At 43.1% G+C, this 24,238-nt stretch overlaps 1 protein-coding gene across 2 annotated transcripts in view; it reads left to right on the forward strand.

Moving 5' to 3' along the window:
- Window positions 1–24,238, forward strand: part of EIF4E3 (eukaryotic translation initiation factor 4E family member 3) — a 64,424-nt gene that overhangs the window by 13,683 nt on the left and 26,503 nt on the right. For both annotated transcript variants that reach the window (XM_023548027.2, XM_064275158.1), the window contains exons 2-4: window positions 5,624–5,696; window positions 18,661–18,755; window positions 22,117–22,177. In XM_023548027.2, coding sequence (XP_023403795.1) covers window positions 5,624–5,696; window positions 18,661–18,755; window positions 22,117–22,177 — 229 coding nt within the window. The remainder of the gene's footprint in view (window positions 1–5,623; window positions 5,697–18,660; window positions 18,756–22,116; window positions 22,178–24,238) is intronic.

Here is a 24,238-nt window from a genome sequence, read left to right on the forward strand (position 1 = left end):
CCTGGATCTACCACTTAAAAACAAGTTTGCTAAGCCTCAGTTTCCTAATCTGTAAAGTGGGGACAATGATAACAACTTGGCAGGGTTACTGTGAGGATTAGAGACAGTATGTGCAAAACCCTTTTAAGTAATACATGTTCAATGAAAGGAACCCATGATTCCATTAATTTTATTAAATCAGAGTGGAGACTCCTGTTGGAACAATTCAAGCTCCTTAACCTGATCCATCTAGTGGGCATTTATTGTTCCATTGTTGTATGCTGGGCTCTAGCTGTATACTGTGGGAGGGCGACATGGAATTCAGAGAATGGGAAAGTAGATGCTGGTTTCTTTCCTTGGTTCTATGGTTTTCCATAGTTCTGCCTGTATCTCCTCCGAGGCATGGTCATAATCAACGTGTATATCCATCTCAGCTTTCTCTCCCACTTCTTCCTCCCAGGCAAATACAAGCACATCTAAACATTGTTTCTTGGAGCCCTGGTGGTGCAACAGTTAAGCACTCCACTGCTAACTGAATGGTTTGAGGTTCAAACCCACCCAGCATCTCTGTGGGAAAAAGACCTGGTGATCTGCACCATAAACGATTACAGCCTAGAAAACCCTACACTGTCACGTGGGGTCACCATGAGTCAGAATCACCTGGACAGTACCTAACGATAACATCGCAACATTGTTCTTTGCCTTTAGGAGCCTGGGGAATTCAGAGAGCAGGGGTGCCAGTTCTAGAATATAAATTCCATGGGGGCAAGCGCCTTGTCTATAATGATCACTGCTCTCTTCCCAACAGCTAGAAGACATATGCATCAATCTTTATTGTTTAAATAAGTTATAAATCATCTGAAACTATTTGTTACATGTCTACAGCAGGGTTTTGCAGCCTCAGCACTATTGACATTTTGGACTGAATAATTCATTGGTATAGGGCGTGTCCTATGCATTGTAGAATGTTTAGCAGCACCCCTGGCCTCTATACTGCCAGTACTCTGCTAGTAGCATCTCCCCGAGTTGTGACAACCAAAATATATCTCTAGAAGACAGAAAGGGCCACATAAACCAGAGACTCCATAAGCCTGAGACCAGAAGAACTAGATGGTGCCCAGCTACCACCAATGACCTCCGTAACAGGGAACGCAACAGAGAGTCCCTGACAGAGCAGGAGAAAAGTGGGGTGCAGAACTCAAATCCTACTAAAAAGACCAGACTTAATAGTCTGAGACTGGAGGGATCCCCGAAGACATGGGCCCCGGACTCTGTTAGCCCAGAACTGAAACCATTCCCGAAGCCAACTCCTCAGACAAAGATTAGACTGGCCTATAAGACATAAAATAATACTCAGGAAGAGAGTGCTTCTTAGCTTAAGTAGATACATGAGATTAAATGGACAGCTCCTGTCCGGAGGCGAGGCGAGAAGGCAAAAAAGGACAGAAGCTGGTTAAATGGAACGGAAATCTGGGGTGGAAAGGAGGAGTGTGCTGTCACATTATAGGGAGAGCAACTAGGGTCACATAACAATGTGTGCATAAATTTTTGTATGAGAAACTAACTTGAACTGTAACCTTTCATTTAAAGCACAATTAAAAAGTCTCTAGATATTGCCAAGTGTCCCCTTGGTGGGGGAGGCCAACATTGCCCTCTAGGTCTGCAGAGAGAGGGTTTTGGTGGTTAGCATACTATCGCCAGGTTTTAGGTTTGTAACATGACTGAAGTAAAATGATTTTTTAAAGATATGAGAATGTCCTGTATTGTATATGTGATTCCAGCAAAAATGTTTTCTTCCACCGGAACAAACATTTACCTTCCAGTTGCTACAAGCACCTGTTAAAGGGAAAGAGGGTGAGGTCTGCCTGCTGCCCCAGCTGCAGCTCTGCCACCAGCCAGCCCGCGCTGCTGCTTTAAGAAGGAGTAACAGCAGATGGCACAGCTTCTGATTCAACTTTGAATCAGCAAGTCCAGGACTGACTGACCTGTTTACAAGGCAGATAATTTTGAAAAATCTTGGCATGTTTGTCCTTGTGAAATTGATTTTGCCGATGTGGCTTAAATTTGCTTGTGAAAGATGTCTAAGTTCAGGCATGAGTTTTGGGCACAGGTGTTTCTCAGCGGTTGGAGTCGATTTGGCTGGCAGAGGAATGCCATGTCTTTTTACTCTGGCCAAGCCTGGCACTTGCTACCACCAGTAGTTCTGATGTCACTGATTTGTTCCTTTGAAACCTGCATATTCCAAAAACTGTCTAGAGGCTGGAAGGAACCTCTAAAATCACAGATCCCAGCCTCCTCCATTAAGAAGAGAGGGAACTGAGTTTCCTTGGGACCCAACATATTTCCTTTCAAACCCCAAGGCAATAGCCTCAGGAGGTGTTACACTGCCTACCTGGGAACTGTCCTGTTTTTTCCTGTGTTGTTCCCTGCTCTCCTCTGATGGAAAGACTGAGTTTCCTTTAAGAAAGTCATGAACACAATCATGTATCAAAAATGGGATTCAACAAAATGGTGACCGTGCTGAGAACAACACACCAGCAGTCAAGTTTATGTGTGACTTGACTAGGAGCTCAGCAGTGAGGGGTGAAGAGCAGGACACCTCAGCCAGGTCATCTGTCTTTAAATCACATTGCTGTGGTTTTGGGCGAGTTACCAAATCACTCTTAGCCCCAGCTTGCTCACCTATAAAATGGTGAAAAATAATATTAATAGTTGCCTAGGTCTAGTTGCAAACATTCAATGCTGTAATGGAGGGAAAGGCTTAGCCCACTAGGAAGCATTCACAACACACATACACACATTAGCTTTTGACATTGCTGTCTTACGCTAGTGAAAAGTTCCTGCTTGGTTTATTATGGAGCTGTTCTTGGGCTCTGGAAATGAGATTTCTTCAAAAAACTTGAACAGTGAAACCAGGAAACTAAGTGGCTTTGTATAATTGTCTCCTTCACTAGACAATAAGTAAAAGACCAGCGCATGGAGCCTGAGGCAATAAAAAAGAAGCATACAGGATAAATGTTTATCAGTGATTTTTTTTTTTTTTCTGGGTTTGCTAGGCTGTAATCTTTATGGAGAGGAGCCCTGGTGGCACAGTGAGTTAAGCACTCCACTGATAACTGAAAGGTTGTGGGTTTGAAGCCACCAGCAACTCCGTGGAAGAAAGATGTGTATTTGCTTAAACTGGCATAGTGCTGTGGAAGGTGAATATTCAAATTATGCTCATTCTAAACCATCATTCACGGAAGGGAAGCTTTAAAAATTGGTTGACAACTGAAATACACAGCTTTAAAAATCGGAAAAAAAAAAAAAAAGCAAAGTACATTTTCTCACTTGGTACCGTAAACCCCTAAGGCTAGGGAAGGGGCCTGTAAATGCTCTCCAGTGTGCTTTGGGGGCTCCAGAGAAGTCTTTGGGGAGCACATTGTGGCCAAGAGGCCAGCTAAACTTTTCAAAGGAAGAAAAGCCTGTATCGAAAGCGATGCCAGTAGATTTATTAAAGCAATACATTTTTTCACGTGAAACTCTATTCAGAAAAAGATTTTTTAGTTCTTTTCTCCATCTTTTTATATTTTAAGCAAAAAAAAAAAAAGGCACAAAGTTGCGTAAAATAGCAAATTAATATTTATCCCAGTCAATACTTAAGTAACCGCAAGCCCGGTCAGTCATACAGACAGATGGCTTTCATCACAGGCCAGGCGCTGTCATTAGCAAAGGTGTGGGTTGAGCATCTCACTCATCACTACACCGTTCAACCTAGTTATTTTAGGCTTCAAGTTTGGCAGCAAAATACAATCATGCTGGCTATTATGGATTTGCTTTTTTTTTTTTTTTAAAGTTCAGCAAATTTGTAAACGACTCAAGAAGAATTGTAAACCCAGTGTTTTAATTAGATTTATCAGACTTGACCAGCCCTATGGAGGGTCCCTTGTTTGCTCCCAAACTAGTCCATAATTGTGCTTCTTTAGTGACCACCAAAGGTCCCCTATGGCACAGTGGTTAAGCACCCAGGTGCTAAATGAACGGTGGGCGTTGGAACCCACCAGGCACTCCACTCTGCAGGAGAAAGATGTGGCAGTCTGCTTCTGTAAACATGGAAGGAAAACATTGCTGTCAAGTCCATTATGACTCAGTGATCCTAGAGGACAGAGGAGCACTGCCCCATAGGGTTTCCAAGGCTGTAAATCTTTACAAAGCAGACTGCCACATCTTTCTTCCACAGAGTCACTGGTGGGTTGGAACTGACAACTTTCTGGTTATCAGCCGAGTGCTTAACCCACTGTGCCTCCACAGCTCCTCTCCATAAAGATTACAGCCTAGGAAACCCTATGGGGCAGTTCTCCTCTGTTCTATAGGGTTGGTATGACTCAGGATGGACTCCATGGCAACTGGTTTGGTTTGGGTCTTTTTAGCGACAGCCACACAGTGGACCTGTATTCAGAAATGCATTTTTGATACTCAGTTCAACACTTAGGAGTGTTCGGTGCTGCATAGCTCAAGAATGTAGCTTGTAGAGCCCTGGCCCTCGGTGCCACACCTGCCGTCACCCACACTGGTGCAGCCCTTCTTGTGAGTTTTCTGCACATCTCTAGGATGCAATGTTTTAAAGACTGTCCAGGTAGTGTCTCGAGGGTCCCTGGAGACTGTGTCTCCGGCAGTATTTGCTGGTGTAGATTTGGGATTCTAGAAGGCCGTCTTTGAGCTCCTTGTTCCTTATCTCTCAGCAAGCCTCTTATTTCGTCTAGCCACCAGGCACGGGGCATTGGAGCATTATTTGTGTGGTAGATTCTAATCTTAGGCCTGATGTAACTGGACCCCAGCATTCTTGAGCAGGAACTGCTAATTCAGTACAGGGAGAAAGAAAAGGGGGCAGGAACTGGAAGTCTTAACTTCTAAGGGTTGATGTGAAAGCACATAATTTTACCCCCATTCCCAGGAAATGGTAAAGCCAATTCTAGTGCAAGGTTTTTCTAGTGAGTAACCTGTGGTATGTTGCCATCTAGTGGAAGATACAGCAAACGAAACATTAATGCATTCTAGAGCTAATTAAGTCAGCTGGAGAAAATTACTGAAAGTATCTCCAAGGCAAATGTTTCAGAAACGTGTGCAAATTCAGATGAACTAAAGTTGATTTTAGTAATAATGTTTCCTTAAGGTAAACAGAAGGCCAATCTTTCTCAAGGGTTCGTGGATATTTAACAAAGGGAAGTAAAAGTAGATGGTCCCTTGGTTTTTTTTCCTCAAACGTATAACCAGGTCAAGACCCTGAATTTTCATTGTCATCTCTACAAAAGGGACAGTTTCTTATTTAAAGTCCTAGACAGAGTGCTTGGTTATTACAAGATTATTTTAGTATGTTGTAATATATGATTTTAAGGTTTCCAGTACCTTTCTTACATTCTTTTCCTTTTTTTTTTTTTTTGATTAAATTTCCACAGAATAAATATGCCTGTTTGTAAAAGAAGCAAACGCATTACTTCACAGAGTAGGAATTTCACATTTAAAATTCTAAGTGGCACCCCAGAAGTGTCTAATTCTGTGGTCTTAGACCTGCTTTTTATTAAGACCTGCAAAATCGTATTGCGTATTTCCTTAGCATTGCCTACTCACTGTCGTGTTTGCTTGTTCTTTTCTTCCATTTGCTTAGATCCCTCCCTGGTGCCACAGCAGCTGAGTGTGCATCCAACCTGAAGAAAATCTACACGGTGCAAACAGTACAGGTAAGGTCAGGAAAAGCAGTCAGCAGGGCACGTGGTGACCACTTAACCATGCAACTTAAAAACCGCCAACTGTGCTGCTGGCCCCTGCCCAGGCTTCTGCTCAGGGCTTGGCTCCCAGCTTCATTATGGCCAGCTGCCTTCCATTAAGTCTGCCATAGAGGCCAGCCAAGCACACGCCCGAGGTGGCCTGCTTTCCTTTGGTGACCTGTTAAAATTTTACCCACTACCTAAACCTTCCATAGACCCACAAAAGAAGCAGACTGGGGGGCTGGTTAAGAATGAAGGTTTGGAGACATCTATCCATATCCTTGCTCAAACTCCTGCGCTGCCAATCCTACTCTGTGCCTCAGTTTCCCATCCATGAGAGGCAGTGGCACCCACCCTACAGGCTTATTGAAGGTTAAGGATCACGTATGGAGAGCAGGATAGTGTTGAGCACAAAAACAGAGGGTCTCAGCCCAGCGTCCTACTTCGTGTTCTGCTTCCATCATCCTAAGTTGGACAAGCATCACCCACTGTAACTTTTGTAAAGTCGATATAGTAATAACACCTGCCTCCATGGGTTGCTGTGAGGATTGAATAAGATAATGTTTAGCTTATTGACAGTACTTAGCAATATACTTAATACGTAGCATATTCTGAACAAATATAAGCTATTAGTTCTATTGGTTCTTTCTCTACAACTCTTAGGGTGAAAATTAAAAAATAACCGATCTGTTTAGTTTATCACATCTCTGTTCTCTTCAAAAGCAAATTCTATCAATTTTTTTCCCCTCTTCCAGTTAAATACTTTGTTACAGAAAGAATAAGACTTTTGAAGTTGTTTCATAGTTGCATTTACTGTATTTCCTGAATTTTCTGGAAGGGCAGAGTATCAAATAGTTTTCCTGTTGTGCCCCTAAATCCTTAAATGCCTTAGAAATTCCAATAGATTGACATCTAGATTGTGTAGGCTGCCTCTCACATGCAGAAGTAATACAAAAATCCATTTTCAGACCCTGGCCCTAATATTTGGTTCAGAAAATTTGGTGTTTCGTTGTTATGCTGTCACAGGAATCTGATTTTAAACATTGGTAACATGCTATGCCTGGCTCTTGAGGGCACTAAGCCAGTGTAAACACAGTCCCCACCATGGGCTTTTGTGATCTAGTTGGGAGAATGACATAAATACGTGGAAAGCAAGGTAAGAGTGCAGCTGTGAATAACCATTCAGTGCCCAAGTACAAGCTACACCACAAGGCAGTGCATGGGCCACTGCCCAGAGAGACGGGTGTTCTCAGAGCCTGGGGACGCTCTCCTTTGCTGCCTCTCCTGTGACTTTATGGACTTCCGTGACCTCTTCGCCTCAGTCATTTTATAGACCTCGGAGTGCTTGATTTTAAGGCCTGCCCTCATGTGAAAGCTCTTAGATCCTATTGATGCTTCAAGGTACCCATTAGCCTTTCTACTTTGTAATGTCCTACTCACACCAGAGGGTCACTAGAGCTGTGCATGGGAGGCCAGGGCAGACACTAGTAAAGGCAGATTAAGGGGTCACTTTGGTTTCCCTGACACTACATGATAACGTAGAGCATTTGGTTTGGCCTTTGGATCCAGCATCACACTAGACAGGGCCTTCAGGAACCACTTGAGAGTATCCAGGCTGGCACATACTAGAAGATAGTTTTTTTTAACAAGTATACTTTATTGGGATATCATTTATAGACAGTAAATGCAGATTTCCTAAGTGTATTGTTTGATAAAAATTGACTAATGGATACACCCATATATCCAATCAAGATAAAAAAAAAATCTCCATCTCCCCAGAAAGTTCCCTCATGCCTCTTTCTAGTCAGTCCTCTTCCTCTTGAAGCAACCGCTATTCTGATTTCTGCACCATGGGTTAGTTTTTTGTATTACGTGACTTCATATAAGTAAAGTCGTACCATACTAAGCTCTTTTGTGTTTGGTTCCCTTCACTCAGTAAATATCAAAGAAGTGGATGGATTGAACAAGGAATTTAGAAATGAACCCCTGTCCTGAGTCACAGCAGACAGCTTGCGTCATGCATTCTCAATGGGGGTGAAAATTGGTTCTCAGTAGGGCAAAAAAAATCTTACTCTTTTTATGTACAAACAGACAATACAGTACATAAACAGATACACAGTCTCTCTCTGATATTAAAATTTCTTGGGGAATGATTAGAAAATAATGCCTAAAAAGACTCCTTTGGGGCTGGGCAGAGGCACAATGATGACAAAAGATTGAGAAGCACTGCTGTAAGTGATGAGAAAGCCTTCCCCACCTCCGATGTCGCTGTTCCCCTCCGTTTCCTCATTTGAAAAATTGAGAGAATCGTGGTGACTGCTTCCTTAGACTGACCAGTTACCAGTTGTTGTCGAGCTACCCCATGTGTGTCAGAATAGAACTGTGGTCCGCAGGTTTTCAATGGCTGGTTTTTCCGAAGTCGATTGCCAGGTCTTTCTTTAAAGACCTGAGCTCGAACTGCCAGCCTTTCGGTAAGCAGCTGAGCATGTTAACTGTTTGCGCCACCCAGGGATGAAGGGAGGATTAAATGAGACCATACGTAGTTCTTAGTAGCGCTTGCCACTTAGTAAGCCCTCAGACCAAACCAAACCAAACCAAACCCAGTGCCGCCGAATCAATTCCGACTCACAGCGACCCTATAGGACAGGGTAGAACTGCCCCATGAAGTTTCCAAGGAGCGCCTGGTGGATTTGAACTGCCAACCCTTTGGTTCGCAGCTGTAGCACTTAACCACTATGGAACCAGGGTTTCCAGCCCTCAGACGTTGGCAGCTTTTAGTGAAGTGTTGTTGGATTCTACCCTTTGGCTTCATTGGTTAACTGGCCAGGGTGTGGACTCTGGGGTAGTCACATTGCTTGGGTTTGTATCCCCTATATGCTGCTTACCAGCTTGGGCAAGTTATTCAGCCTCTCCGTATCTCAATTTAAAACCAAAAAAACCCAAACCCGTTCCCTTCGAGTCGATTCTGACTCATAGTGACCCTATAGGACAGGTAGAACTGCCCCATAGAGTTTCCAAGGAGCGCCTGGTAGATTCGAACTGTCGACCTTTTGGTTAGCAGCCAGAGCACTTAACCTCTGTGCCACCAGCGTTTCCAATTTAGTCATCTGTAAAATGAGGTTCATCATGAGACTGATTTTATCCTGATATGAGAATGGAATGGGGTCATGAAGTAAAAAGCATGTGGGCAGTGCCTGGAAGTAATAATAAGCTCTTCTGCCATCTTTGCCTGCTTCTGCTGGGACATCTTTGTGTACTTTCCTCAGTCACACTTTATGTCAGACCACTGTAGACCACTGCTTCTAGGCTCTTTATTCCGAGCAGTTATACCTGGGATCACACCACTAACACCTCTACTGTAGGGTCACTATGCATCGGAATTGACTCAACGGCAGCAGGTTTTAAAACCTCTACTTATGAAAGCATATTTAATTTATCAATAACTTAGGGGTTTTCAGCTTCTGAAGATCCTTAATATCTCGTGGATCAAAAAAAAAAAAAGCAAACCCAGTGCCGTCGAATCAATTCCGACTCATAGAGACCCTATAGGACAGAGTAGAACTTTCCCATAGAGTTTCCAAGGAGCGCCTGGCAGATTTGAACTCCCAACCCTTTGGTTAGCAGCGGTAACACTTAACCACTACGCCACCAGGGTTTCCATCTCATGGATAAAAAATACTCCCTAGTTATTTGCGAACTAATCTGGACACCAGTTTTAAAGTTATCGGAGGACCTGCTTCCTTTCTCCCACTGTCTTTTATTCTGTGATGATGGACTGATTCTTTTCTTCTCACTCTGTCAGGACTAAAAACAAACAAAAGAGAAACTGTGGCCCTAATCACGTCTGTATTTTCACCCACATAGGTTTGGATGACATGTAACAATCGTGTATTATTAATGATAGATTTAGATAAAGACACAAAGTGGCTTTTATACTTTGAGGCTCTTAGCAAGTTGGAGACATTGTTGGGGGTGAAGAAGGAATTGCTGTCCCTATTTATTATCTGGGGGAAACTGAGGCTGAGAGGTTTCTCTCCAGTGCAGACAGCGCGTCCTGCTGTGTCTCTGGATCTGGAACTTTCTCCCCACACGTAAGTCAATCCTCTTTCTTCCGCTCCACCCTGACTGAGAAGAGGAGTTGGCGCTCCCAAATGACCAAATGACCCCTCCTGAGGACACACTTATCTCGGGCCGGCAATAATTCTTTGTGCTTGAAGTTAAATTCATTTCCTATTTTCCTGCCTTTCTTGGAAAATTCTATTTTTCATCTAGGTTTGTTTTCCAGATGTGTATTGGTTTCCTTTTACTCTTTTGTAAACATTTCCAAATTTTCCACGTTCTCCCGTGTTTTTATATCCTAAATGGATACAGTACAGGATGGAGCACAGCTTCTGAACAAGCTCAGTCTTACCTGTGGGAGGATGAAGAGCTACCAGCCCACGGGATTTGCAAGGGAAAGCTCCCTCGCCCCAATACCTTTCAGCCCTGCTTGCCGCAAGACTGAAAATTCCCCTCATCAGAACTCATTCCTGCACAGCGTTCTGTTCCAGACCACAGTTATGTTGTCACCTTCACGAATGCCGCATACCATGTCCCACTTGTACTGTGTTCTACCCAGTATATTCTATAAATTGACTTACTTTTCACTTAAATTTACTCAAAACCAAACTTCATGTTTCTTCTGCAAATGGAAATCTGGTATTGTTTGTCATAAACAAAAAGTATTCATGAAAATACATACAAAGTGTCTTAGTCATCTAGTGCTGCTATAACAGAAATACCACAAGTGGATGGCTTTAACAAAGAGAGATTTATTTCTTCGCAGTAAAGTAGGCTAAAAGTCCAAATTTAGGGCATCAGCTCCAGGGAAGGCTTTCTCCCTGTCAGCCTTCTCTTCAATCCTCCCCTGGGCTATTAGCTTTGCTGCACACGTTCTGCCCCCTGCACTGCTTTCTTGGTGGTATGAGGTCCCTCCCTCACTTCCCTTTCCTTTTTATCTCTTGAGAAATAAAAGGTGGTACAGGCCACACCCCAGGGAAACTCCTTTTACACTGGATCAGGGATGTGACCTGGATGAGGGTGTTAGGATCCCACCCTAATCCTCTTTAACATGAAATTACAATCACAAAATGGAGGCCCATCACACAATACTGGGAATCGTGGCCTAACCAAGTTGACACATATTTTTGGGGGACACAATTCAATCCATGACACAAACTATAAAAAAAGTAAGAGAATGTTCCCCTGTACTCACTAAAATCGTGGTGTGCACTCTGCCAATGATATCAAGGCATCATCCCTTACCAAAAGGTGAAGCAGCCAGATTGTGAAGTTTGTGCCGTTCTGCCTCATTCAGCTAGGGCATCAGATTGCCTTCCAAATCCATGGGATCTGACAGCTGTTTCCTGCCCCCGCGCCCCCTGCCTCCCGGGGGGAGAGGTATTGTAGGTCAGTATTAAAACTGGGGGGAGGGCAGTGGTGGTGCAGTGGTAGAATTATGGCCTTGCATGCAGGGAACCTGGTTCAATTCCCAGCCAGTGCACCTCGAGCGCAGCTGCAGCCTGTCAGTGGAGACTGGCGTATTGGTGTGATGCTGTACAGGTTTCAGCAGGGCTTCTAGGCTAAGACAGACTACTTCCAAAAATCAGCCAAAGAAAACCCTGTGGATCACAGCAGTTCAATCCCATTGTGCACGGGGTCACCATGAGTCAGGGTGATAATGGAGGATATTACCATGGCTGATAATGGAGGATGATGGAAAGATCCTGTGGGGGGAGTGAAGGATTTAACCTTGCAAATTAAAAGTTATTTAGTCATTTCAAATGTAAAACTTGATCTCTTCCCATTTAAGTCTCTTTTAGGGAAAACGATTGATCTCTTCCCCTTTTCCATATGAGCTGGCACATGCAGAAATACACAGGTCCCACCTGGCCACCATCCATGACCCTGCAGGTCATGAAGGCCCCTACTCTGAATACCCACATTCAGACCTCAGGCCTCTTTCTGTCTGCAAGCCTTCTGGCAATTTCCTGCTCCAACTTGGGGACCTAGGAAATGTTGGCTGCCTTCCTCACACCCACCAGAACGAGGGAGACTCTTAAGGCTGTGGCAGGCCCACCAGGGGTAACCCCTCCTCCCTCCTCAGTTGTTCTCTGACCCAGTCACCACATTACTCAGCACCAAGGAATGAGAACCTTCTATAGGAGGCTTGTAGCGTCATGGTCTCTGCTCAGGAAGCAAGGCACACATTGCCCTGCTTTTTTGGGGAGCCTCTCTTCCATTCTGTCAGAATTTTAACCCCACTCTTCTGTCACCCCAAGCTTTTAACTCCCCAACTCAGAGCTTTATTTCGTTGTTTTTTAAAATTAACTTCTTTCTGTGTTGTGGGAAATTGCTCTAACATTCTATCCTTCTTCTTATTGACTGGATAATCAGTCCTCCTGACTTCAGCTTTCATGTTAGGTCAAGCCCTAGGATTCAAAGCAAAACCCATTTTTCTCGCAAGTACTTAGCTCTTCTTGCAAATCAAAAGAACTTTGCTTTCAGCCTGTTGTGTCTGCTCATAGCAGACACATAGTTCAAAACATCTGCTCAGCTCTTCAGTTGCCTTCTCTGCTCAGGCTCTATCTGCCCTCCCTCTAAAGCCAGAAATACCATTGATCCAGTGGGTGGGAAGCCCCAGGCAACTAGAAATACCTAATGAGTGAAAATATTTGTGTTTAATATTTCAAATATACTCTGCTGTTACACATGCTATAACCTGAGGAGGAAATCCTGGATTTTTTCCTCTGGACGTGGTTTTGTTTTGTTGTTTTTATAAAACAAAAGTATTACTTTGTTGCCTATCAACACATGGCTTCTTTTCTTCTCAAGTATTTTGAAGTATATTCTTTTGAGAGAGGGCCCAAGATGACGGCTTAGTCAGACACACCATGCCATCTGCCTATAGCAAAGACCCAAGAAACCCAGTGAAACAGATACAGTGACAATCCTGGAACCCGCACCATCAAAAAACAAGGATGAAGAACTGGATCGAACACTGATTGGAAGGAGAAACTGAATGAAAACAGCAAATGAGGAGAGTTATGGATTGTAGGTACCTTGTCAGCTGGCCTGGCACAGTATGCCCATCTTGAGACGCAGTGAGCAGTGACCCTGGGTGAGGAGCACTGAAAGGCAACTTCACGAAATTCTTAATAGGAGACAGAGAAACTGTGTAGACAAACTCGGAGTGAAGCAAGGTGAGCAGGACATGAACTGGATCTAAGGAGGGAAAATATAGGAAGACGAATGAGAACTCCAAGGAAGGAGCCAGGAACCAGAGAGAAGACCACTCACCAACGGCAGTCCCTGACCATTAGGATAGGTGGGGCACATGGAGTAGTAGATCCATAGAGTGTCAGCAGGCGATGCCCCACCTGACCAGACTTTTGGCAGCCACCTGCACCTTGCATTTGATCAGGGCCAGGTAACAATTGCTGGCTGCAGCCTATGGAGAATGCCCTGGCACCCATGCCTGGTGACGACCAGAGAAGGATGCTCCACCCCTCTCCCCCACGCTCCCAGTGACCAGTGGTGTGAGCCCCACATACCCGGGAACTGTTGTATGAGCCCCCATTCCCCCCCGAGCCCTAATGTAATGGATGATGCACGTTTACCACCACCAGCACCCCGCCACCCTGCCTTCTGGTGAGTAGCAGCCTGCGCTTCTGTGCCAACCAGCAGTGGCTCGTGTCTGCCCAGCCCACCCTCCTCCCTGCTGCTCCACTTACCTGACAAATAGCAGCACATGTTCCTGCACCACTGGACTGACAACTGGCAGTGGCACATGCCTGCCTTGCCTGCCGCCTGCCATGGCCCCACTTGCCCCCTGCCACTGCCCCACCCACCTGGTGATCAGCAAAGTGCACCTGCCCCTCCCATCCTTGTTCTGCCACCACTACCCTGCCCATCCAGCAATAGGTGGGGAGTGTTCCCTTCCCACCAGGCTGGTGATCAGCAGAGCATGCCCACCTACCTACCTGATATATCAAAACAAAACAAAAAAATCAGGACAAAACAAGCATATAATCAATCAATAAATATATAAATAAAATAACTTTAACGCCTTGGAGACAACAGACGATAACAGATCATATGAATAAACAGTATAAGATGGCTCAAACAAGTGAGAAAAATAAAGGGAAAGAAAACATTCCTAGGAACAAATGATAATAGAACTACCTGAGAAGGAATTCAAAAGACTTATATTTAGAATCCTCAAAGAGATCAAGGAGAACACAGAAAGCAACCTAGAAGAATTCAGGAAAACAATACAAGAACAAAATGACAGACTCGATAGACAGAAACCATGCAAAAAGAACTAGAAATTCAAAAGATTAACAATAAAATATCAGAAGTAGATAATCCAATGGACAGACACAGAAGTAGAATTGAATCAATGAAAGAAAGAATCAGTGAAATACGGGTCAAATCCCTTGATACGAATATGTTTGAGGAACAATAAGAAACCAGAATGAAGGAAAACCTGAGTCACGTGAGACACCATCAAGAGGAATAATTTACATGTAATAGGAATTTCAGAAGAGGAGAAAAAAGTACAGAGAGAATTTTTGAAGCTATATTGGCAGAAAACTTCCCAAATATCATGAAAGACAAGAAGGTTTCCATCCAAGAAGCCCAACGAACCCCATGCAGAAGGGACCTCAGAAGAAATGCACCAAGACATATCATAATCAAACTTTCTGAAACCAAAGACAAAGAGTTCTGTTTGTGAAAAATGAGAAACGAACTATCACTTATGAAGGGGCACCAATAAGACTAAGTGCTGATTTTTTTGTCAGAAACCATGCAGGCAAGAAGGCAATAAGACGACATATATAAAATCCTGAAAGAAAGGAAGTGCCAACCAACAATCACATATCCAGCGAAGTTGTCTTTCAAAAATGATGGAGAAACTAAGACATTCCCAGATAAGAAGAAACTAAAGGAATTTGTAAAAATCAGATCAACCTTATAAGAAATATTAAAGGGAGTGCTTCAAATAGAGAATCAATAACATCAGACAACAGCCTGAGATAAAGACACATGACAGCATCACCCAGATTCCAACTACGTTAAAACACCCAAAACCAAACCCAGTGCCGTCACATCGATTCCGACTCGAAGTGATCCTATAGGACAGAGTGGAACTGGCCCTGGCAGATTCAAACTGTCAGCGGTTTGGTTAGCAGTCGTAGCACTTAACCACTACACCACCAGGGTTTCCAACTCAGATAAAGATTTCACAACAGTGAAATAAAGCTACAAAGCCAACTACTAAGCTATAAACAATGACAACTTCCAAACAAAAAGGGGAAATAAAAGGAGTAGTTATAGAACTTAGATATGGAAAGGAAGTCAAGGCAATTTCAAGATACAGCAGACTGTTTTAAATTTAAGAGGGTAAAGGTAAACTTCAGGGTAATCACAAAGAATTGATGAATCTGCTCACCAAAATAAAGAAGAAAATGAAAAAGACTTAGTAAACAAAAACAACAACAATTGATGGGAAAAGAAAATCCATGTACAAGAAGTATTCACAGAAAATTAAGAGGAGCAAAGAACCAGTTAATGCCACCAAAAAGAAGTACAACAAAATGACAGCAGTGAATTCGTACCTGTTGTTAATTGCACTGAATGTAAATGGATTAAATGTACCAGTTAAGAGACAGAGAGTGGCAGAATGGACGAAGTATATTCTTTCCCTCTAGAACACTCCTGTAGGAAATTGAGGAAGAGATTTGCCAATTCTAGTGATGAATTATGAACTGTTTGTCAGAAGAATGGTCAGGTGGGGCATATTTGCTCCAATCAGAGCTAGTAGATTGGGGATTTATCAAGTGGTCACTACTGTCCAATGAGTCTACCACTCCCTTACTTAAAAAAGTGCTCTCACACCACATTTAATCATTAAACTACCCAATGCAGTAGGTGTGTCATATCCATTACACAGACAGGGAATCTTGGGTTTCAAGGCTAAGTGGCTTATGAAGGTTATCTTGAGAACCCATCTCTTAAATCCAGGTCTTCGACTCCGTTGGAAGACACTCCACCTGCCTCACTTCCTCAAGGAGGGGTGCCAGAATGGTGCTTGTGAACTTACCTGCTAAGGAGTGGACTGCCTGTGGGCAAAGACCACCCCTCAGGTATTCAGCTTAGTTCCCCAAGGACTTATCACAGTGCTGTGTCCCAAACTGGTGTCCTCAAATGTTGACTGAATGAATGACGCCCAACTTTTTGTCCTTAGGTTATCATTAAACACTTAACCATCACTAATAAACATGGCGCCTTACCATCTATAATCTGTTACAATTTTACTACAATCTACTATTTGCAGACTAAATGGAATTAATTATAAGCCTAAATAAAGGCTTTTGAAATTTATTGGAAGGCTCTATGTACAGTAATATTTTGGCATCTCAGTTTTTTTTTTAAAATATGTTACAGAGAATCAAAAATTATAATCATGAGTTATCAAGCTTCTGGCATAAAGCCTTTGCACTTCCACAGGGGCGTAAGGGGTTCTCAGGAGCTATGAATTCCTTTCTCTAGCTATTTCGCAATCACACACACTTAACAAATATTCCTCGCATTGGACAAGGTTTGCAACAAGGACGCAGAGCTCTTATCTGCCAAGTACTTTTAAAATGGGACTCTTGTCAATGGTGTCACCAGGTATTTTACTCCCGTTTTGTGTTCACGCACAAGCATGCCAGTACGTGCTTTCATCAGTATGTTAAGTCAGAGCTAAGTCTATTGCTCTGTCTTCTTGGGCTGTAATCCCTTCCTGTCAGGTTTGCCAAGACTCATAAAACTGGGTGTATGCTTTTGTTTTCAAGAGATGCTTCTAAAACTACTATAATCAGCATAATCCTTGTAGTGTTTTTCTTACTTTTGGAACAGGAGAAACATATTGCTGGTTTTTTTTTTTTTTTTTTTCCCTAAAGTGCTTCAAACACTAGGTAAACAGGATTTGAGAGCTTTGGCAGAAGTGTGAGGTCAGACATTCTGATTTGGGATGCCTTTTAGAAAATTTGGGGTCTGTGGATGGTGTAAATGGTTAACACACTCAACTGCTAACAGAAAAGCTGGAGGTTCAAGTCCACCCAGAGGCACCTCAGAAGAAAGGCCTGATGATTTACTTCCAAAAAACAACGGCGCATATTTCCACCTTGACACACATGGGGTCACCGTGAGTCAGAATCAGCTCAGCCGCGGTTGGTTTTCAGATCTGAGATGGCTTACACCAGGGTCCTCTTGGTTTTACCTAAGGCAGGGGTTTTCATTTTAGCATCATTTTGTCCACATATTCTACAAAGCTCATTGCTGCGTCATAGTGGGGGTCCTAGACTGGAGCCTAGGTTCAGTGTGGTTCGAGGGCATCTTTCCTGTGGGCAAACATCTTCAACAGATGTCCCTGTTCTTGTGACTCCACGTCCTGGTCTGTGGCTTCCAAGATTGGAGAAAGATGTGCCTAAAACATATAGTATTGTCTTTAAAGGGAGTAGCATTAGTGGTTAAGAACATGGGTTTGGGATTCAAGTTGCCTGGGTTCAGATCCCAGCTCTACTTATTTACACTCATATCTCAGACAGAAACCGAAATTTTGGAGTCATCTTATTATTTACACTAATGGTAAAGTGTTTATAGGATGTGCACCTCCATAGGGACAGATGTCTATTTGAGGAGCTACTGTTACTACAAATCTGTGTTCAGCTATGCTGTTCCCTCCATTAGCACCATTTCAGTAGAAAAGATCCAAGGTGGATTCTAAATTAATAAATCCACCATCGTGTTGTGTTTTGGCTCCCATTTGATCTTAGAATTCATTGTTCCTGTCCTTGCAATTTTTCCACAAGACAGGATCAAACACCCCATCAGTATTATCAGTTAACATAGATAAAATTCCATGCGATTCATTCTACTCAACTCCAATGCCCTAGGATTCGTTTTTCTAGTTGCTCTATTACTTGTACCGTTTTCCTGAAACCTACTAGGAGACCCAGACAATCACCTCTTAACTAAGACTTTATGTACGTTGGCACAGCAGAACCATGTTTTACATTCACTTGCTTAGTAATTCTATGGCTTATTTCAAACAAACTGGGAAGCGTTTTATTCTTTGTAGCCTCAACCCTTGTTCTACTCCTAATAATCATACCAGACAGTCTCTGTGGACCAAATAGTCTCTGTGCCTTGGTTTCCTTATTTCTAAAACTAGGAAAATCATTGCACCTCATCGTAAGGTTGGCATTATAAGAGGTAGCAGTTCATAGAACAAAGCCTGGCACACAGAACATTCTGGATAAGTATCAGTGGTCATCCTTGTTCTTACTATTACTGTTGCTCTATTGTTTTTATTTAATCTGCCTGCCTACTGGCCACCCTGTATCTTGAGCAGCTCAGCTGTTCCCTGTTCTTCTAGGAGGGAAAAGGGAAGAGGAAGGAGTGCCTGAGGTGGTTCTCTTTGCCTCCCCCTCTACGCTCCCACACCCCAATCCTATTCAGCTTAAGAAGAAAAGAGAACCTGTGTTATAAGAAAATACGGTTCAGTACGTATATTGCAGTACAGGCTTTATTAGATACCATCTACCTGTCAGAAAAATCACTAGCAAGACCCTTTCACAGTTTTATGTGCGGACACGCACATAGGAATGTTTGCGTAATAACCGTAGCTTCCTGAAATGTAGAACTTGGCTTGACTTCAGCAAGGAACATTCTTTAACGTTATGTTGCATTTTCTAGGAGAAAATTAGAAGGGATACTGAGAAAAATCTGTTTGGAATGAATAGAACTTAATAAGAATCTAACTTTTTCTTTAATGCATTAATTTTAAAATCTAGTGGTGTATTAGATCGATACTGGGTATATTAAACAAAGTGTTTTTCTTTTAAAGATATTCTGGAGTGTGTACAATAATATTCCTCCTGTGACTAGCCTGCCTTTGAGATGTAGTTATCATTTAATGAGAGGAGAGAGGCGACCACTTTGGTAAGTGCCTGACGTGCAATTTGAGGCTAAGGTGGGAGGGAAATGGTTATGAGCCTCATAAAATATTTACTTCATGCCAAATTGGAATGCCAAAGTAATTGTCTCCCAGTAATGTTGGAAAGTAATTTTAGCTATTACTTAGTTGTGAAATAAGCCCCTGCCCACTAGCCCCCTCAACTTGGGCTCCAGGATGATGAGGAGATCTCTCAGTGCTCATCCACTGGGCCACCCCCCGCCCATTGCAGTTTCACCATAAATAGGTCATTAGTAGCACACGGAAGGCACAGTAGGGTCCTTTTTATGGGATGGGGTACCATTTTGGCTTGTTCTTTCAATTATTCATTAATAACCTGGCCAGTGGAGTATAAAAGCTTATAGGCTGATGGGGAGGCGAGGGAGGTAAATGTGGTGCTCAGGTCTACTGCACGGCCGAAAAAAGTTCGTATCACTGCAGACACCTCTCACGTGGACACAGATGGTCTGTGACACTGATCATGGGCCAAGGTCTAGCGGAAGGTCGTTTCCTTCTTAATAACTTGGTGTAGTGATAAGAGTGCAAAGACCTGGAGTTAGAAAACCAATAGGGAAGAACATGCTCAACATTTCTCAAGCTGAAAGAACTGAAGAAAAAATTCAAGCCTCAAGTTGCAGTATTGAAGAGTTTTATGAGCAAAAAATTGAATGGTGTAGGAAGCATCAAAAGAAGTTGGAAGGAATACACACTGTACCAAAAAGAATTGGTGGACATTCAGCCATTTCAGGAGGTAGCATATGATCAAGAACCAATGGTATTGAAGGAAGACATCCAAGCTGCATTGAAGACATTGGTGAAAAACAGCTCCAAGAATTGATGGAATACCAATTGAAATGTTTCACCAAACAGATGCAATGCTGGAAGCATTCACTCATCTATGCCAAGTAATTTGGAAGACAGCTACCTGGCCAACCGACTGGAAAAGATCCATATTCATGCCCATTCCAAATAACGGTGATCTAATGGAATGTGGGAATTACCGCACAGTATCATTAGTATCACATGCAAGTAAAATTTTGCTGAAGATAGTTCAAAAATGGTTGCAGCAGTACATCGACAGGGAATTGCCAGAAATTCAAGCAGGATTCAGAGGAGGGGTATCATGGCTGATGTCAGATGGATCTTGGCTGAAAGCAGAGAACACCAGCAAGATGTTTACCTATGTTCTATTGAGTATGCAAAGGCATTCACTGTGTAGACCATGACAAATAACAGATAACATTGCAAAGAGTGAGAATTCCAGAACACTTAATTGTGCTCATGTGGAACCTGTACGTAGACCAAGAGACAGTAGTTCAAACTAGAAGATACTGCATGGTTTAAAATCAGGAAAGGTATATGTCTGTGTTGTATCCTTTCACCATACTTACTGAATCTGTATGCTGAGCAAGGAATTCTAGAAGCTGGACTATATGAAGACGAATGTGACATCAGGATTGGAGGAAGACTCATTAACAACCTGGGATATGCAGATGACATACCTTTGCCAAAGGGGAAGAGGACTTGAAACATCTACTGATGAAGATCAAAGACTACAGCCATCAGTATAGATTATACCTCAACATAAAGAAAACAGAAATTCTCACAACTGGACCAATAAGCAACATGATGCTGAATGGAGAAAAGATTGAAGTTGTCAAGGATTTCATTTTACTTGGACCCACAATGAACACCAATGGAAGCAGCAGTCAAAAAATAAAGCAATGTATGGCATTGAGCAAATCTGCTGCAAAAGACCTCTTTAAAGTGTTAAAAAGCAAAGATGCACCTGCCCCAAGCCATGGTATTTTCAGTTGCCTCATATGCATGCGAAAGCTGATAATGAATAAGGAAGACTGAAAAAGAATTGGTGCAATTGAATTATGGTGTTGACAAAGAATAGTGAATATACCAGAAGAGCAAATAAATCTGTCTTGGAAGAAGTACAGCCAGAATGTTTCTTAGAAACCGAAGATGGTGAGACTTTGTCTCACTTACTTTGGACATGTTATCAGGAGAGAACAGTCCCTGGAGAAGGACATCATGCTTGGTCAAGCAGATGATTGTCAAAAAGGAGGAAGACCCTCAATGAGATGGAATGATACGGTGGCTGCAACAGTGAGCTCAACCATAGCAATGATTGTTTGGGTGGTGCAGGACCAGGCAGTGTTTTGTTCTATTGTGCATGGGATTGTTAGGAGTTGGATCTGGCTCGATAGTACTTAACAACAACAACAGTGATAAGGCTGGAGGAGGGCAGTAAGCCATTTTGCCTAGGCTGAAGTCACAATTAGTAATAGGATTTTATACCACTTCCCTCAATCTTTCTGAGTTATTTACTCATTAAGAAAATGGAAATGTATCTCAGTTCATTTGGTAGCAAATGACATAAACCTAATTTAAGGAAAAGACAGAGTATTTTTGCCCTTTAACTAGAAAGTTCACTGGTAGGGCTGATTTCTGGAAGTGTTAGATCTGGGTACTGAGATGTTATTAGGAACCGGATGCTCTCCATCGATTTGCTTTGCTTCCCTCTGTGTTGATTTCATTTTCAGGAAGACCTTCCCGTTCGTGGTGGCAAGAGGACCTTCATAAACTCTGCCACCCTACAAGTTTAGCAACATCAGCATTCACTGGCCCCACCAAAATCCCAGGACTGACTCTCATTGGTCCACCTTGGGTCATCTTTTCATCCCTGGTCAGTCACAAAGACTAGGAAGAGGCAGGGTTCTCCCAGGAAACCTGGGTCACAAGCCCATCCTTGAGGCCAGGATGTGGGGTCAGCCCTTTCTGAATTGGTCTGACATAAGGGTAGGGAACAGGGGCTCCCTAAAGGGAAATTGAGTGCCCTTAAAAGAGGGAACAGATATTAAACAGGCAAACAAGGCAAATGTCCATTGCTGTGGCAGAGTCCCCGGTTAGGTCTATGACACAAGGTTGGTATGAGAATCAAACGAGGCAATGTCATGAATACATCACACATGTCATGAGCACATCACACATATATGAAGCAGGTGTATTAGTCTTTCCAATCCCAGATTATTCAGTGAGCCTCCCAACACCCCTTCCTGGAGGGTGAAGACTTGTGTTCCCTCATCCTCCCTACCCTGTGGCTACCAAACTCCACTTCTTCCCCTCTCCATCCCTCTCGCTTCCTTTGTCTACCACCAGCCTCTGTTTCCAACAGAAGAACTGGGGGAGAGGTTATTGAAGAATACCCAATTGTTTTTGTTTTTAAGGTCATTTAAACCTATTGTCCAGCTAAATATATGAGGAAATACTTAATCTAAAGGTCTGTGGAACTACTTGATCCATGAGTATAACTTGAAACGTTTGTCTTTGATCCAGGGAGGAGGAAAGTAATGCAAAGGGCGGCGTGTGGAAAATGAAAGTTCCCAAGGACAGCACGGTATGTTGGTTCTGGCCCCTTTATTGAACTGGCTGAGCTCGGGGTTGGTGGTGGTTGCCTGTGAGGGGTGAACATTTTGTGCTTTTCTAGCAGCCCGCCCGGTGGTCTCAGAACAGGACGGTGTGTGAGAAATTCTGGTCTGATTTGGGTGGTGGTTTGCCTTACACCATCATCTTGAAAACATATCATCGTTTCTCTATAGAAATGATGTGATGTGACCTGTGTCATGTCATCTGCAAGAGCTAAAAGCCAATAAACTTTACAGAAAGCTGGTTATCCTTATGGCAGCCATCTCCTCAGCAGCCATAAGTAAATGTGGAAGTTCGTTTTACATTTTGGGAAGCAGGAGCCTTCCCACCAAAGCTTGTCTCTCTTCCACTGGGATGAGCAGTTCTGACGGGGAGCAGTTTTGAGGGTGAACAGGCAGCCATGGGATAGGGGTGCCTGGAGCCTTGGCATCTTGCTATTCTTTGGAGTTTCCGGGGGTGGCTATGCCTAGCCTCCCTCCCCTCAGACACCTCCTTTTCTTAGGAGTGTTTTTTTATCCTTGGCATATCTACTTGGGCTCTAATTCATTGTATTGACTGAAACGAACATTAAAATCTGTTACCCCGAGCCCCAGAAAACCAAAAAGCCTCTTTGAAAATGGATGAAAGGGCAAATACCACCCTGTCCATTTTTGCATGTTTTCTCTCATGTGGGTAAACTCAGAGGGTTGAAATGTCTCCAGAGACCAGATTCTTGCGCTCTAGCCCCTTCCCTATAAGCACATACCTCAATGTCTGACCAGATTTATTTGTTAAAAGTGCAAACCATTAGTCAAGATGTATAGGTCCAAGTTTGAGTGTTATTTGGCATACGTAATAAAAGACATGAGGGAAGCAAATAACACACCAGGCAAGGTGTATAAAGACCCCTTTACCCCCCAAAAGAAGAGAAAGCAGAGAATGTGAGAGAATTTTAAGTGTTTTTTGTTTTTAATTTCCGTAAGAATGCATTTTGCTCCTCCACACTCCTCATTTAGTCACACTAGACCATGAGTTCTGGTGAAAACATCAGTTGAAAAGTGGCTGAAAGACAGTTTTGTCCCCTCTCTCCCTATAAGCCTACTTGGCCACACTCAGTCACAAATAATAACGCTTTCGTGTCTATACAAGGACCCTCATCCCGAGCAGTTCAGCCTACTTTTCAGGGTCAGTGAGTGGAATTCAAACAGGAGAGTGAGTGCTCACCTCCCTAACTTTCTCTCCGTCCCTCACCTTATCACTAACAATGTAGGAGACCACGGGACAGCTGGAAAGTGGAAAGAATGGTTTCTAGATGCCAGACAAGTAGACCAGAAAGGAGGCTTAAGGCAAGAGGGAGGAAACCACCTTGAGGGTGAGCACTCACTCTTCAGCTCTCTGGTTAACTGCCATTGCCTTGGTTAAAAATTCAGCTGGACTGCTTTAAGTTCATTAGAACATAATGTTAAACACTAGGATTAGACTTAATACGTATTGAGCACCTGGTTTATAGCAGGGACACAAGTATTTATGGAAGAGGGATCTTGAATAATGTTGAGCCCTTTTGTTGCAAGCAAAAAAAAAGGGGTGAGGGGGCTGTGCTCAGCCCTTTGAATGCGTCAGTTGATTCATTTCACACTCACAGCAACCCCTGGGAGGTTGGCTCTAGTATTAATCCCTCATTCACATAAGGAAGCTGATGCTCAGAGAGGTTGATGACCCACCGGGGGTCACAGACAGTAGGCAGCCTGTCAGGATTCAAACCCAGCTCTGGGAGACTTTGGAGTCTGTGAAGTATGACAAGGAGGGTAATTGGGATCAAGAACTTTCCAAGGGGGATAAACGGAAGAACTTTTAGCCCTCCAGGTACTTGTGGGTTGATGCTGGCTGCGTATTGGATGGCGTTAGTAGAGCTTGAGTAGAGGGAACCCCAGTTTTTCCTCACTAGTAGGAGGCCAACCAGAACATGCACGGGTTCTTCCAGGGAAATGCATACACACACGTAAAGTTTTGTCACTTGCTATCAACAATGCCGAAAAGAAATGCAAATTTACAA

This window comes from Loxodonta africana, chromosome 22, assembly GCF_030014295.1.
Source record: "Loxodonta africana isolate mLoxAfr1 chromosome 22, mLoxAfr1.hap2, whole genome shotgun sequence".
In the NCBI taxonomy this organism is placed as follows: domain Eukaryota; kingdom Metazoa; phylum Chordata; class Mammalia; order Proboscidea; family Elephantidae; genus Loxodonta; species Loxodonta africana.